Here is a 15,916-nt window from a genome sequence, read left to right on the forward strand (position 1 = left end):
CTGCCCGCTGACCAATCGGGGGGGCGGGCGGGGGGCTCCGAACCTGACGTGATGGGACGCGGCGCGGCCGTTCCCCGGCACGAGCGCGCGGGGCGCGGGGCGGGCGGCGCCAGGCGGGCGCTCTGCTCTCGGCTCCCCCCGCGCAGCCCCGGCCCCGCCGGCCCCGCCGGGCCGCTGCCGCTGCCGCTGCCGGCGCTGCCGGTGCTGCTGGTGCTGGTGCTGCCGGTGCTGCCGCTGCCGCTGCCGCTCCCCGCCGCCGCCGCCGCCGCCCGCCCCCCGCCCCGCCGCCCTGTCCCGCTCGGCGCAGGACGCCCCGCCCCCGGCGCCCGACGGCGGGCAGCGGCGGGGAGCGGCGCCGGGAGCAGCGGCTGAGGGCCCCGGGCCCCCCGCGGGGCGCGGCCGCGGCATGTCGGCCGTGGCCTACGTGGACTTCGTGGCGGCGCAGTGCCTCGTGTCCATCTCCAACCGCGCCGCCGCCGCCGGCAGCGGCACCGGCTCCGGCTCCGGCAGCGGCAGCGGCGCAGGGGGAGGCAGCGGCAGCGGCAGCGGGGCCGCCCCGCGGCTGAAGGCGGCGGGCGAGGGGGAGGCGGGCGCCCGGGACCCGCGGGACGCCTGGCAGGACTACTGCGCCCTGCTGGCCATCGCCAAGAGCCTGCTGGAGCTGAACAAGTACCGGCCGCTGCCCGCCCCCTCGGTCTGCAGCGACAGCCTCGAGAGCCCCGACGACGACGCCGGCTCCGACAGCGACGCGGCCACCGAGCCGGGCTCCAGCCCGCCCCGCAGCCCCGCGCCCGGGCCGCCCCCGCGGGCGCCCCCCGACAGCGCCAGCGCCGCCGGCACCGCCACCAGCGCCGCCGCCGCCGCCGCCTCCTCCGCCGCTGCCGGCGGCGGCGGCAAGGGGAAGCCGTCGGGCGAGAAGCGGCACAAGTGCCCGTACAGCGGCTGCGGCAAGGTGTACGGCAAGTCCTCCCACCTGAAGGCGCACTACCGGGTGCACACAGGTCAGCCGCGCCGGGCGGGGCGGCCGCGGGGAGCCGCGTGTCCTCGGGTGAACCCTGCCGGCAGCGCCGCGCCGCCCCCCGCCCCGCCCCCTCGCCCCGCCCGCCGCTTTCCGCCCGCTCCTTTCTTCCCTCGGCTTCCTCGCATTTCGCTCGTTTCGTGTCGTTTGTCTCACGCCGGCCCTTCCCCGGGCAGCACCGAGGGCAGGGGTCCCCCCCGGGGGAGAACGGGGGGATGAGGGGGGGGGGGGCGTGACACCCCCCCACACCCCTCCCCCGGGGCGGTCTGCGGCAGCGGGGGGACGGGAACGGGGCTGCGGGGAAATGGGGAGGGTCCGGGGGATTTGGGGAAATGGGGAGGGTCCGGGTCATTTGGGGAAATGGGGTGCCCGGGGGTCGCAGCCAAGCCCCGTCGGGGGGCGGCCCCGCTCCCGCAGCGCCCCGCGCCCGGCCGCTGCCCTTGGCACGCCCCCGCCGGGGACGCGGGAGGGGGCGGGCGGGCACCGGGGACACCGGGTCCCGGGGGGCAGGCAGGAGGGGTCCAAGGGTCTTGTCCCGGCGGAGCGGCCCCCTCCCGGCTCGTCCCCCCCCCGCCGCCGTCGGGGACGGGCGCCCCGGGTGCCGCGGAGGGTGTGTCGGGGCGGCAGCCCGGCCGTGAGGCGTTATCTGCCGCGGCCGTGCCCGGTCGTGGGCTTTTTTATTATTATTATTTTTTTAATCATCATTTTTCGGTGTGCTTCAGCCCTTCGGTGCGAGGGGCTGAGTTCAAACAGCACCGCGCGTCCCAGCCGGGCTGCCCCACCGCCGCTCCCCGTGGACGGCAGGGAGGCAGAGGGGGGAGGCCAGGACCCCCCCCGACCGGGCGCACCGCGGTGCTTGGCACCGGTCTGCGCCTTCCCCGGGCCCCGTCTGTCGGCGTGGAGCACGGAGCGAGGCTGCCTGCGAGGGGAGAGAGCTCCGAAGGCTCGGCTGTGCCGCGGTGGGACGGGAGCGGGGGCTGGCAGGGGGCCGCAGGGCGGTGCAGGAGCCGTGCCGGGGGCTGCTGGGTTTATCAGCGCGGGGACCCGAGCCCCGGTGCTCATCTGGGGGCTGGATGTAAGCGATGCCTTGCCAAAAATCTGGCTCGCGAGTGGCAAACGCAATGGACGGGTGCCGGTTCCACCTACTGCCCGGTGCTCGGGTACCCACCCCGATCCGACACAGGCGCCAGCCGGGGTATGGTGCTGGGTGAGGACGGGCAGGTTGATGCACAGCACAGCCCTAACAGCTCGCTGCAAGCAGCAGCGTTACAACAGGGACCCCTGGGGCTCACCGTGCACCCCTGGGAGCAGGGGGCCAAGCTCCAAGCACGAGATGCCCGAGGTGGGCGCACGGCCGCGCCGCCGTGGCAGCCCCGTGTGATTAAGGACACTGCAAACATGCAGCAGTAATAAACTTTCAGAGCTTCCTAATGCGAGCAGTTAATTGGAGCCAACCGAAATGCTGAATGATACCGCTAATGCTAATTATCTTTATAGATGGCAGAACAATTCCTTAGCAACAGTGGGGCTTGATTGGATCGCCAGAGTTATTCATAGCGGTGTTTCTGCGGAGCACTAATACTCCCTCCTTCCTCAGTACCGTTTTCTTCCCTTTTTTGTATCAAGTTATTTCTGTCATTTCTGAGCCTTTTGAATCGCTTCCATCGGGCAACCAAACTGCCTTCTTGCTGCTTTGCAGCCCTTGGTTGAAGTACGTGCACAGCCGCTGGTGGAGGCTTCCTGGTCTTCAGTTTTCAGTACTTGTCCCCCAATCTCTCGATCCTGGGAAACGACTTCACTGTTTCTGTTCACACCCATGAGCGTGCTTGTGGCAACGCCTGTCTGTACTCGTGGACACTCACTGAGCTGGTTGGAAAGCTCTGCTCTGTGCAGTGTAATATATTGGAACCTAAAAGCTCATTAGAATAACGTTGGTGAGCTAATGGAAAGCGAGACGTGAAATACCAAATGAAGGTAGAAGACCAAAGGCTTGATGCTCAGAGGTTGCAGGTCTGGATCTTATTAATCACACTTTAAACTTGCTGGTTCAAAGGCACCCCTGACTTCAGAAACAAAAAGTATCCATCTTTGTCTTCTTGGAGTTTGAGCCTCTGAGTGTAGTTCAATTTCCAGAAGACCCAGGTCTACAAAGTGACCTTACCTTGGTCTCTGAAGTATCCATCCCGTCCCTCCTGGGACAGTGCTGTGGGAGCACGGGACGTGCACGCTCAGCTGAAGTTTGCATGCAGAGGCAGGGATTGCAGGAGCGTCCTCTCCGCAGGAGAGGGGGCATGACCACGCCTTGCAGATGTTCCCCTGGGGGCCTCCAGAGCAGAGAAAAAGGCCCAGGCTCATTCTCGAGATGTGAACAAGACCGGAGCCCTGGAAGCAGTGCAAGAGGCCAGGAGAAAACAGATGTCCGTGCCGCACAGGAAAGCAATGAGTAGCAACAGATAGACAGAAGGTTGCCTTGAAAATTCAGGGTCTTCTCTGAACAGCTTGATTCGGAGGTTTGGTTATGGTTGGTAATGTGCAGCGTTATTACGAGCCTCAGAAATGTAGGGAGGGAGAGGGAAGCTTAGCAGAGAAGGATGTGCAGGGAGTGTTTCCAGGGGCAATGGGGAGAGGCATGCGAGAGCAAACAAGCCGCCTCGGTCAGAAGGGCAGGGCAGGGAGCACGGAGCAAAGAGCAAGATCCTGAAAGGCAGAAGCAGAAAAACTGTCAGGAGAAGCTTAATTTAAGGAACGTACACCTGCTTACAGTGTGAATACAGCCAGCTAGAGGGCTTGTGGCTGCCAGGAACAGGCCCTCCTGGCTAGGAGCAGAGCAGGTACCACGAAGCTGGTTCACGAGGTGCCTCTTACAGGACCTACAGGAGTTCACTTGCCTGGGGAGGCGAATCCCAAATGCTTCTCAACAATTTGTTTTCGTGGTTTGAAGAGAAATTCACGTTTACATCAGGTGCCCCTCGTGAAGAGGTTAGACACTCAAAAACCAGCAGTCGTGCTTCAAGTCCTGCCTTGTCAACCAGGCTTTTCACCCAACTTTCCCATCATGAAGACCAGGTCCGAGCCAGACAAAGGGTTTCGTGACATCAGGCAGTCGGCAGACCCCGGAGCTCCCCCAGCTCTTGGCTCTGGTGGAGATTCAGCAGCAGGCTGTGAGCAGAGGCGTGGGGCCGTGGGTCAGCATCTGGCACAGCGAAGCTCAGGAGCGATCCTGGTAGAAAGGGGAGATGAGCGCTGCAGCTGCCTGGTGCTGCGATCTGGATGCGATGGTGTCGATCCAGCCCCCGTATCAGCTTGGTTCCGACTGTGCTGCTTTGTTAGTTGTGTTCTAGGTTATCGCTAGCTTGACAGACTGCACGGATGATGATCAGTTGACAATCCTCTGCCTGCCGAGAGCTTTTTTGGGTGTTTTATGGGAGCATAATCTGAAATTTAGCATTTTAAGCCCCCCTTTCCCAGCTCATGCAATGTCACGTTGCCAGTTCCTTTTAAAATAAGACTGAAGAGCAGGAAGTGGAGCCAGCAGGACACTTTTGCCAAAACCAGGCCTCCATCTGAAACCCCCGTTCTCAAGGGTTCACAAAATGTGTAAATTGCTAGAGCTCTGCTAGGCTCACTTCCAGGCCTTGGGGAAACATGACTGTGCTGACTGGAAGCCCTGCCAGCCAAGTAAGGTAGGCGCAGATCCTCAAGATTAAGTTCAGTGTTTGCTCAGTTGTTTTTATTCCCCCAGTTTTAAAAACACAAACACTAAGCAAGTGCGCGTGTCGCGGTGTGAAAGCACCCCAGGAAGGTGTTTATGGGTTACTTTAAACCAAAAATGAAGATTTAGAGCTGTGTAGGGCAGAAGCAGTGGGCAGGACGGGACTCCCGTTTCTGGAGGGACGTGCTGGGAAGGCAGCTCTGCCAGGCTGTGCACGCTGTGGCACCGACGGCCCCATAGTAGGTGTCAGCTGCTTCTGGTAGCTTGTACGTCTCACAGTCCTGGCAGCATGGATCCGAGCAGGAACAACCATTCCCCGCAATGGGCAGCCGTGCTTCTGCACTGTGCTGTCGTTCCTCGCCTCGCCGAGCCCCCAGGCTGGTGGCTGGAGGAGCAGGGAGGAGGCAAGGCACAGACCAAAAGGCCGGGCTGGAGGCAAGGCAGCTTCCAATGCCGGGTATTTGTGGTGCATAGTTCATCATCCAGCATCGAGCGAGGGCGGACAGCCTGGGAACGCTGGCTGTAAATGCCTCAACCTGAGGGAAGAGTCAGCTGAATTATTGGCTAATAAATTCACACTAGATTAATGAGAATTATCTCCCCGAATGCATGTGAAGACGAGAGCCGTGACACACTCGGTTTACTCAGGGTCAGTGGGAATGCATTAAGCACAGCGGCCGCCTGCGCTGCCGGCCCCCAGCACTACCCCGAGCTACACACAAGCAGTTTGGAAAGGCAGCCACCAAAAACCTTCCCTCCCCCGTGTGTTTGGTCCAGCCCCACAGATGGTTGCAGTGCTGGTCTCTAAAGAGCCGGGTCACCCTGTGGAGGCCAAAGAAAGTCCTTCATCTGCCACCTGAGGGCACGGGCAGGGGCAGGGAGCCCCAGCTGTGTGCAGGGCTGTCGTGCCAGCAATTGGTGCCTGGCTGGAGAGAGGGGCTCCTCCAGGACATAAACCTCCTCCCGAGGCAAAGTGCCCGTGCCAAACTCTTCCTTTCTGTGCTAGAGGGGAGGAGTGGGGAAAGTCCAGGGTGCTGTGGTATCCAGCAGCTCGGTATCTGAGGGAATGGCCGTGGTCACTGGAAGACGTGTTCCCAGGTCCCCGCTCTGCTGGAGTTCGGAGAGAGGCCGCTCTGACTCAGAAAGTTTCTGCTCCTTCTGTCAGAGCTGTTCCCCCTTAGCAAGTACTCGGTCACTCAGACAGGACAGCAGCCCACGTCCAGTGCTCTGCGATCCCAGCTAAGTGCCCTGTGCACCAGATGAGGAGTTGGTCTCCCTGCATTGCTCAGTTAATGTTTAAGTATTACTGCAAGGCAGGGGAAGTTCACATGGAGGTAAGATAGAAAAGGGTAAGAGGTAGAAGCTTATTCCAAGTACCTAGGAGTCTACTGCTGAGGACACTCCTCTCAGCTACGAGAAGTGTGTGTTTAACTCTCTGGTGAGACCTGAAGAGGTCTCTCACAGCCCAGGTACCCTGCCTGACTGATAGATACAAGGAGGTACAATCCCAGAAGGAAAGCCTGTTGTAGGAAGGGGTGCTGGTAGAGAGGCTGCAGGGGTGCATCCCTTACTGCTGTTATCAGGTGTATCTGTGGCAGGACTGCGTCTCGCTGGGCTGTCGGCGCGAGCTGGGGCGCTCAGCAGTGGTGGGTTGTAGCAGGTGGTTTTGCATCTGCTCTTTTGAAAGAGACTCAGGCACCTGCAGATGGATAAAAGCAGTTGTTGGGTGGTGGCTTCGAGGATGTCACAGCAGCGTAAGAACATGCTGAAAGCAGCATTTTAACACCTGAGTTTTCCTGTGGTGTTCAGTCCTGGTGCTGGTGGAATAAACCCCTTGGTGCAACCCCTCTGTCCATCGTCCATCCTGTAGGCAGCATCTGATCTTCTTGCCAGACTGGCTGGCCATGGTTGACGTGTTCCGGGAACCCTTGTTCTGTACCGAGTCTCCTCTCTGCTGGACTTGCTCTGTGCTGTTTCTCACCAGCATCTCTACCCTGTGATTGCCATGCGTTTTAACACTCCAGTTCTGGAGTATCTGTCTTGGAAGAGTAAAAAAGGCAGTTTGAAAGCCTGTCAGCCCAGAACTGGGAGTACAGATGTCTGTAAGAGCCATCTTCATCAGAACACCTTGCGAGAGAACACTGGGTCAGCATCCAGTGTCTCACAGGGATCTGCTCCTTCAGGTATGCGGGGAAAGCAATGACACTCGAGGGAAAAAGAGGCCTGAAATACAGCTGTCTTGTGGCAAAAAGGAGTGTCTGCCCTTATTCCTTTTTTTTTTTTTTTTCTTGCAATATGCTTGGCCATGTTTTTGACACTTATCCATCTACAGGACCTGTGATACTTCAGGAGACACTGTGACGCTCGGGAGTGGTGGCTGAGTGGGGTCATAGAAGGGGGTCGTGGAGGGAAGCGTTATCCTTGTATCTAAGCCAAGGATCATTGTTCAGGACCAGATCTTCCCAGGGTACCAAGATTGCTTTGGAAAGTTCAAGGTCCAGCAGCCACAGGGGTTCAGGAGGATCTCAGAAGATGAAGGTGGAGATTACATTTTTTTTATTTATTTGAACCATAAGGAGTTGGTCATGCCCACTGAAGCTCTGGGAATGCCTTTTTTCCCCCCTATTTTTGTCTTCTGCCTTCCTGCAAACAGCAGTCCTGTTTTCCTAAGTAATTTTGCTCTTGCCTGATGGAAAAAAGACAAATTCTTTGAGCTTTCCTCGTTTGTGTGCTTTCCCTTCTCAGCCTTTCCCCCCTCATCTCTGATGGGACGGGTCAGTGCAGCTGTCATGCAGTACGGCTGGGCTTTTGGGCAGGTGCCACGGGCAGAGGTGGGTGTTGCTGTGGCAGGAGATGTTGGCTAGCTGTGATGTGTCCTGTGGCCAGAGAGAGGGTGGGAGTCAAGCACAGGCACTGCATCCCAGAAGTCCAACTTGGTCCCGTTCTTCAGTTTTGGTACCTTAGTGTAGGTGCTGCTATGAGTACCTGGCAGAGCAGTCCTGTCCTACCGTGTTCCCGGTGGTCACCTCTTTAACATGCAGGTCAGTCAGCAGTGTCTAATTAGCGGTCCATTCCTGCAGCTGTAGATACAGTCCATTTGGCTTTCTAATTAATATGTGAAGCATCATCATCATCATTATTTGATGGCAAACTGTTCTGTGTTAGCTAGCGTAGATCCCAGGCTCTGCTCATGGCTGCACCTAACTTCGTCTCTGTCAGCCAGAAAAACAATACAAGGCTAGTAAAGCGTTCATCTTGGCCAGACTTCCATCCACACCAACAGCAGTCTCTGAGCATCTTCCATAAAGTCAGTGCTCAAAGCGATTTAGCAATTCTCTTAAAATTAGTACTTCATCACAGAAACTCAGTTTGCTCCACTCCTAGGACGTGCCCTGCTAAAAGCCAAGAGAATAGCTCAAGTGTATGATAATAAACTTTGTCTTCAGCTTTGTCAAAAAACACAGCATTTTTTTTCCCCTGGGACAAAAAAAAGACACTCCAGACCTTCTCTATCACTTGTTTGCCTGAATGAAGTCATCTTTTCTAAAGCCAACACGAACTGCAGCTCCTAACCTCAGTCATCCATCCACATCTAGATCAGCACTTTTAGTGAGAAGGCAAACAACAAGTCAGGATACCAGTATTATCTGCCCTGTTAATGAGTCTGCTAATGCCCACTCCGTATTCTTATTTTCAGAAACGCTTCCTGCACAAGACTACCATGTGGGAAAATCTGGAATGTCTCTGGGCAGGGCAAAAAGCTGAATAGTTTTCAATCTAGTCAGGATAAAATGGAAAAAGAATAACGTTGAGTTGCCTCAGGTTTTACAAATCAGCCTAGACAGAGAGCTTAAACTCCCCAGAAGAAGTGAACCATGTATAGTGAAGAGTGGGGAGGATGAACAGGGAGAGAAGACTGGGTGAAGTGAGAGAGCACAGTTCGAAAGGATCTGCGATGGCCTTCGTATTTATGTGGGATTTAAAGCAAGTCAGGGCTCAGGAGCAGGGAAGGAGCTGTGCGCAGCCAACATCAGCTTGTGCTGTTGTGCCATCTCAGTGTAAACTGTGCCTCCCGCTGCACCCTGGTGTCAAACAGGACAAAGGGGAATTCTGCAATGAGTCGATTCCTGTAAACCAGTTTGTTTCAGTGGTTACTTCTGTGAGCTGCCACGGATACGTCTGGTGAAGAGAATTATTTACACCTTTTATCTCTGCGGTCAGATTCTGTTGCACACAGTTCTAATGTCTTGTGATCCATCAGTGGCCTTTCCCTCATCGATTGATAGAAATTCGCTCTCAGGCATGTCTTAAAATCGAAGTAGCATACTGCCACCAAAGGCAGCAGTGCATAACAGCACCCTGTTTTAGTGGTTCGTTTTGTTCTTTTCAGGCCCTAGCGGTACTGCTCCCAAAACCCAGGGGGAAGAATCATATGGAAAAAATACCTCTGGCTTGGACATGGCACAGACAGGGATGTCCCCTGGTGGAGGCAGCACTATGGGCATCACATCTTTGTGTCATGGCAGCTCGCCTCTGCGCTCCTGTGCTCCTCTGCTGCTTTAAGGAATGGCATGTCAAATACCACCAGCAACTGCAAGGTCCAGCTCTGCTGAGCACACAGTCATCGCATGCCATCAGGCGTCTCTGCGTTGCATAAAAACCCTTCCAAATTCACGCTCCACCACTGTGCTGCATCTGTTCAGTTGGTCACTGAAGCACCATCTCTCTGGGCTTGTGCAACAGGTTATGGCTTTGTAACCGAGGAGAACAGATCTTCAGGCTTGGAGACAAACACCCAGGGCCTGGAGAAGTCTCTCTCTTCCCCCTCGTCTCTCTGCTCTTTGAGTTTTAACACTTCCTGGTGTCACGGATTATGCCTGGCCTACTTTTTTTTTTTTTTTAATGTGCGCGTTTCCAAAGCGTTTGTGACAGCCTCCTGGAGCTCGTACCACTGAGGTGATGAAATCACTTTCCATCGCTGTACTCGGTGGCAGAAGGTGGCCTGCAGTGGGTTCCCCTTCTCGCATGCTTCAGGACGCGTGACCGTCCCTGTCCTTTGGTGACAGCCGCTATGCTCGCCACCCTGAGCACCAAGCATGCCTCCACCCTGCTTCCTTCAGACCTCCGTGGCTGGGAGGTTCCCACAGGGAAGCTGTTTCCCCCTGCTCCCTGGTGGCAGTGATCTTGTCATCTTGTGATCACTGCGGTGCTGTGAACCGATGTGAGGGATCCCGGGCGAGAGCTGCCTCAGCCCGTGGCCTCGTGGATGCCTCGCAGCTCAACCATTTCCCCCGGCAGGTGAAGTGGTGGTGCCAGGCCACAATGGCGGAGGTCACCGCTCCCCGTGCGTTTCGGGAGGAACCAGAAAGCAGGTTCTGTTTCTTCTTCCCTTCTGCAAGTATTTAAAATAAAACACTGCTTTCAAGCAACCAGTTTGCATACTCCACCGCCTAACAAGCAGACACTGAGCACCAAAGGTCCATGTTACCCAGCCTAGGTACTCGGTCTCACTCTTGGTCTCTGTGAGTTAGGCACTTTGGCAGGCCGACGAGCTGTCCTGAGGTAGATGGTGGGAATGCAGCTTCTGGGGAAGGGTCAAGATGCCTGAGCTGCCCCCAGTGCTCTGGACAGAGCTATATATGAGATGCCTCCACACACGCGTGATGTACCGCACTTCTCCCACGTCCCCTCGGGATCTGGAAAGCTTTTCTGCACCGCCCACTGCTGCCTGTTTTGCAAAGCCATGACAGAAACCATAAGATGGATACTAAGAGTAGTACCCATAAAATGCTTGCCTGGGAGGCCAGATGTGGGCGCTGGGCAGAACAAAGGCAGATGAGATCTGTGAGACCATCGCATGGCACCTCCTGGTGCTGCGGTCTTGTAGCTATGGCCATGGCCTTCAAGCATGTGTGAGGGAATGCACAGCTTTAATTTCATTCACAAGGGCAGTGGCTGTTCAGAAGGGCTTCCAACCATGTTTAAAGGAATATAGCAGGGAGCCTGTACTTAAAAACAATTATAAAGCCCCATGGGTCAGGACCTATCTCCTCCGGGTTAACATGCAGGCACAGCTGGCGTCGTGCTACTTCTGCTTTCCCCTTCCCTGACCAGAGGCCAGCACTGCTGCCAGGTGAGGAGAGGAAACATGCAGGAAGCAGCTGTGCTATGGCTGGCCTGGCCCTAGAGGCTGCTTTGACACATTTGGTCTTGATCATCTGCCTAAAACTGAACCAAAAGCATGTCAGTCTGGGACAGAGCAGTCTGCCTGGCAAGGAGCACCACGTAATTGGAAACTTAAGCCAGTATAGTGTCTGCTTTATTTCAGAGACTTTCACTAGGCTTTCAGGGCCAGTTGTGTGGCATAATCTCAGCACATCTGTCCTGCCGTCATCCTCCTTGGTGTGGCATCTCTTGGATGCCAGCAGACTGCCCCCCCAGCCCCCTCCCCACACCCCCATTCTCCTCCCAAGAGCTCTGCAGTACTTCCTGCTCGTGGTCGTCCTCCTGGCTGCTGGGGTGTTCATCCCAGTCTTCAGTCTTTTGTCCAGGCTGTTGTGTCTGGGGAGTTTTCCAAGGCACACTTCCTTGTAAATAACGCCTTTTCTTGCAATCTGCAAATGTAAAGTGAGCTTGCGTGTTGTGCCAAATTGCACCGTACCAAGAAGTACTGGAGCTCTTGAATTTCTTTCCAACTCTTCCAAGCTGGAAATCTCCTGGGATAGTTTCTATATTTCATGGTTGACTATAAATAGCTGTCACATAGCTGTCATTTATATTCCCTTCAGGAGGCTCTTGAGAAAAGGAATTAAGGCATCAAATGGCTCTGGTACATGATGTATCCTGAGCGTTTTTGATTTCCTTCTGTGACATGGAGTAGTCAGCTTTGCAGGTTGGGAGGTGCTGGGCCTGTGGCTGTGCGCGGGGTGCGGGCAGCCCGCAGGGCTGAGCCACAGGGATCTGGGGTGCCAGGAGGATGCTGGTATCACTTGCTCCTCACACCCTGGGTTTTAAAACAAAGGTGTTCTAGGTTAAGGCATTTGGTTTGGTTCTTCGCCACCACAGCAAACATTTCTACTGATAGGGCTGCAAGTAACATCACAGTTTTCCTGTCCTCAAACTGGACATGTAGGAGATCGAGGGGAGACCATCATCTGCTGGCACAGCCCCGGGGAAGGGAGGAGAGGGGGGCAGAGGGCCTCTGCCAGCAGGCGCAGCCTTTCTGCTCTGCAGATTTACAGCTCTGAGGCTGCTCTGCTCTCCCAGCTCTCTTCCCCCCTCATCCCTTCCCAGGCAGGTAGTAAGTACGTCTTGTAGGTGAGGGTTTTTTTGGCTGCTTTTCTAGTGGTTGTGGATGATTTTATCCAGTTGAATGGAAGTGCCAGAGGAATAATAATGGTGTGCTCCTCTCAAACTAGCATAGTGCATTTGATATAAGAAGCGTGGGTGCATGGGCAGTGCTCATCCGTTGGGGTCAGTGTGGATGGAGGGTTTTTCGGCTTGAGAGTGGCGAGGCTGAAACCTGCCAAGCGAATCGGCAGCAGCTCGGCAGACCTGACATAAAGCAAGAGCTGTGTCCCTTCGGCAGCACGCTGCCCCCTTCTCTAAACACCTTCTTGTCCTTTCCTCCCTGCAGGCGAGCGTCCGTTCCCCTGCACGTGGCCCGACTGCCTTAAAAAGTTCTCCCGCTCCGACGAGCTGACCCGGCACTACCGCACCCACACCGGCGAGAAGCAGTTTCGGTGCCCTCTCTGCGAGAAGCGCTTCATGCGGAGCGACCACCTGACGAAGCATGCCCGCCGCCACACTGAGTTTCACCCCAGCATGATCAAGCGATCCAAAAAATCCAGCTCTGGCTCCTTGTGAAGGCAGGGCCGGCCCGGGGAGCGGAGCAGGGGGTGCAAGGTGCGTCCGGCAACTGGGGATCAAGCATTTGTAGCCGGTGTTCAGAACATAAGCACCTTGTGCTTCCCACTCACGCCCTCCCCCTCGCTGGGAGCAGCCGTCTTGATGAAGGGGATTCCGGGCAGAAGGACGGGACCGCCGCCTTCTGCCATTCGGCGCGTTGAGACTGGCGTACGTACGTCTCACGGGATGGTCCGGCCAGTGACACCACCGTAGCGTGACTCTGAGGTCTTTGTGATTGCTGTGTCATGAACATGTTTTGTTGAACAATGTAATGCTGCTTGTGTTTTAGAGTCTGTCGAGTAAAACCACTTTCCGAGTCACATAAGTAATTCTCAGATATAAAATCCATAGCACATTGTAGAAGTGGGTTTACTTCTATATTTCAGAATGATCCTTCATTTAAAAAGACTGTTAAGAGAAATATTACATGTTACTAATAGCATCTGATTGATATACTGAAATAAGGTGAATTTATACTCAAGAAGACCCATTAAAGTAAGGGGGTCTTTTTAATTTTTCTTTGTATTAACTATACTTTTGAATATAAGCTGCACTTTTCCAGTAAAAACATGTAAAATTCAAGCAGATACTTAAAGCAAAAAACACCAACACAACCACTCAGTCATTTTCTGACCATACGTGTATTTAGCTCTGTTGTTCAGTTACCTGGAAAAATACAAGTCAGCCTACATAACGTGGCGGGGGGGATGCGGGCAGAAACATACGTCTCTCAATTGATCTATATTTTCATTTGTCAATAAATACAGTACTGTACTATAGAAATGCCAGTAACAGTTCGTTATTCTGCTGTGTTTTGTTTGACTGGATGGATTACAGCAGCTACCATCTTTATAAACTGCTGCTTTTTTACAGGTTTTTTCTCTTCATACACTTGCCTTAAAGATTTATTCTCTTCATACACGTGCCTAACTCCTGCCACATCAATGGGAGTTCCGTGTGCTTATGGAGAGAGTAGACCTTTCCTTAGGAGCACTCTGCTAATGGAAACAGTTAAATTTATTGTAAAAGAGCACTTCAGAAGGGCTCCCGTATCTCTTGATCACTGTTTCTGTAGAGTATGAGGGAAAACCATGAGCTAATTGGAAATAAAACGCCCAAGGTGTGTCACAATATTCCTTCTGGCATCAGCTTCCCTAAGTACCTTGCAGTCATACCTGTGTCATGCATGACATGCCAAATACCGATCAAGGCAATATTATGTTTAACTTAAAGCTATGTTTTGCTCTCTAAAAGGAGCAAAAAGATCACCGAAGTTGAACTTCCAAGTCATGGTCATTGTGCGAGTATTTCATCTTTTTTCATGTTAAAACCATGCACCATACCAGGTTACCAGTGATTATTTTTTTTTTTCCCTTCCCAGCTACTTATAAGGGGATAATTATGTTTACACATTTCTTCCAGAAGCATTCTTCTGCTGTTCTGTTTTTACTCCTTCCTCCAGAAGAGGAAGGGGAGGTGCAGCCCTACTATAGAGACTTAGGGCCCAATTCATCTCAGGAGTAATCACACTGAAATCTGAAGTGTTTCCACTGCAGATGAATTTAGGTCATCCTGTAAAATTCTGTACATAAAGATCCTGTTAGTACAGCTGCAGTTACCGTATCTTATTGTTTTAATTGATAAAAAGCTTGCTTCCTAGAAACAAACGTTAAAAAAAAAAAAATGAGCTCAGAGAGTAGGGTATTTTCTTCTACAGTTGTATAAGGCTTTCAGCATTAGAAATCAGTTTGCTTATAGTGTTTTTACCTGTGTAGTTCTTGATAAATTCTGTCTATGTGAAGAGAACTGCTTTTAAGGCATTAGGGATATTGAGCAGTCTGTGGAGTAAAAAGGGATGTGTTTTCTTCAGTGAAGACATCAGGAAACCAAGCACACTTTCTACCTCCGTTTCAGCTTTGTGAAACTTTTATTTTAGAAACCAAACTTTAATTTCTGGTGTTCAAATTGAGTTGTAGGGACATATGTTCTTCCTAACAAAAAATAGGTAGCCTCAGTATTTCTACTGATCTAGAAATACAGAAATGGTTCCGCTTACCATTACTGTTAATGCTGCCTTGTTAAGCGGAGCTAGGGCCACGTGTAGCCCAGTGAGATTCAATGGAGCATGCATATTCATTTTCCTTCTTCTCTGTGAAGATCACAATAACCTTTTGAGTCTGTCCTACAGTCTGGATTGTTGCCATTTTGTAGGACAAATGCAGTACTGGGAGTATTAAGGCCTGGTCCTGTGAAGTACAAAGCACCCCCACGTGCTGTCAACCACAACGGGAAGCCACAGCTGATAAGCAGCTCCTAAATCAATAGATAAATGGCTTGGTCACAGCTACCGGAATTAGCCTACATGTGGAAGCAAATGGCCAGATTCATAGATCCCAGCTTCGATACTTGGGGTAGAATGCGCATCTAAGGAAATATCATCATTAATTCTTCAATTTCTAAAAGAATTAACAGGCAGGGGGTTACCTTGGTCCACAGAACAAAGGGACATATAAACTCATGTCATCACCACTGGTGACAAGATCCTGTTTCTGAAAAAAACCTTCCTAAGCCGTAACCAATTTACTCTAACGTATGCTGTATTTCAGCATAGGACAGACGGGACTAATGTGATTTTTTAACCACTAACAGAATACATGGGGGATGATCAGGTTTAGGTATTTCAGTTTATTGTATTGATGATTTGGGTCTTTTAGTTTTTCTTCTAGTAAAAGCAAACAACGGATCTAATACATGAAACAAACTCCAAGTTAGTTTTCTGCATCTTCAAGTTAAGTTTCAAAGAGTGCTGCAAATGTTGGAAAAGAAAAGGAAAATCGGGTTCTCTAATACCGTTCATACTTGTTGTACTATTTTGGAAATACTTAATAGTGCTGAAGTTAGGACAGCTCCTCTCCTTGGTTCAGAAAGCCCATTACTATAGTGAAGTCATGGCTTTAAAGGTATAGCTATACATACTTCAACATACTTCTTTTTCAAAACAGTTTCTCATAACCTTTATTACAGATCTGTTTTCAGTTTGCAGACGGACTTAGTTCAACATACACCAGACTGGACACATTCTTCAAAATGCTGTTTTACAGATTCATGATCTGTAACACTGTAAGATACAAACTTCCAACAGTTTAATCAGTTTTATTTTTGTACAGTATTCGTATCCTTTATAAGTTATTTTGCTGTCCTGTTTTGTAAATCACATGAAATTGTAAAAAAAAGAAAAGGAAAAAAAAAGTAGGCATAGATGTTTTTGTACATATGTA

At 52.8% G+C, this 15,916-nt stretch overlaps 1 protein-coding gene across 1 annotated transcript; it reads left to right on the forward strand.

Moving 5' to 3' along the window:
- Positions 1–384: 384 nt before the first annotated feature.
- Positions 385–15,906, forward strand: KLF9 (Kruppel like factor 9). Its single transcript, XM_032205506.1, has 2 exons — positions 385–1,001; positions 12,367–15,906. Exons 1-2 carry the CDS (start codon positions 407–409, stop codon positions 12,594–12,596), a joined length of 825 nt encoding a protein of 274 aa, XP_032061397.1. The 5' UTR covers positions 385–406; the 3' UTR covers positions 12,597–15,906.
- The last annotated feature ends 10 nt before the right edge of the window (positions 15,907–15,916 follow it).

This window comes from Aythya fuligula, chromosome Z (assembly GCF_009819795.1).
Source record: "Aythya fuligula isolate bAytFul2 chromosome Z, bAytFul2.pri, whole genome shotgun sequence".
Taxonomy (NCBI): domain Eukaryota; kingdom Metazoa; phylum Chordata; class Aves; order Anseriformes; family Anatidae; genus Aythya; species Aythya fuligula.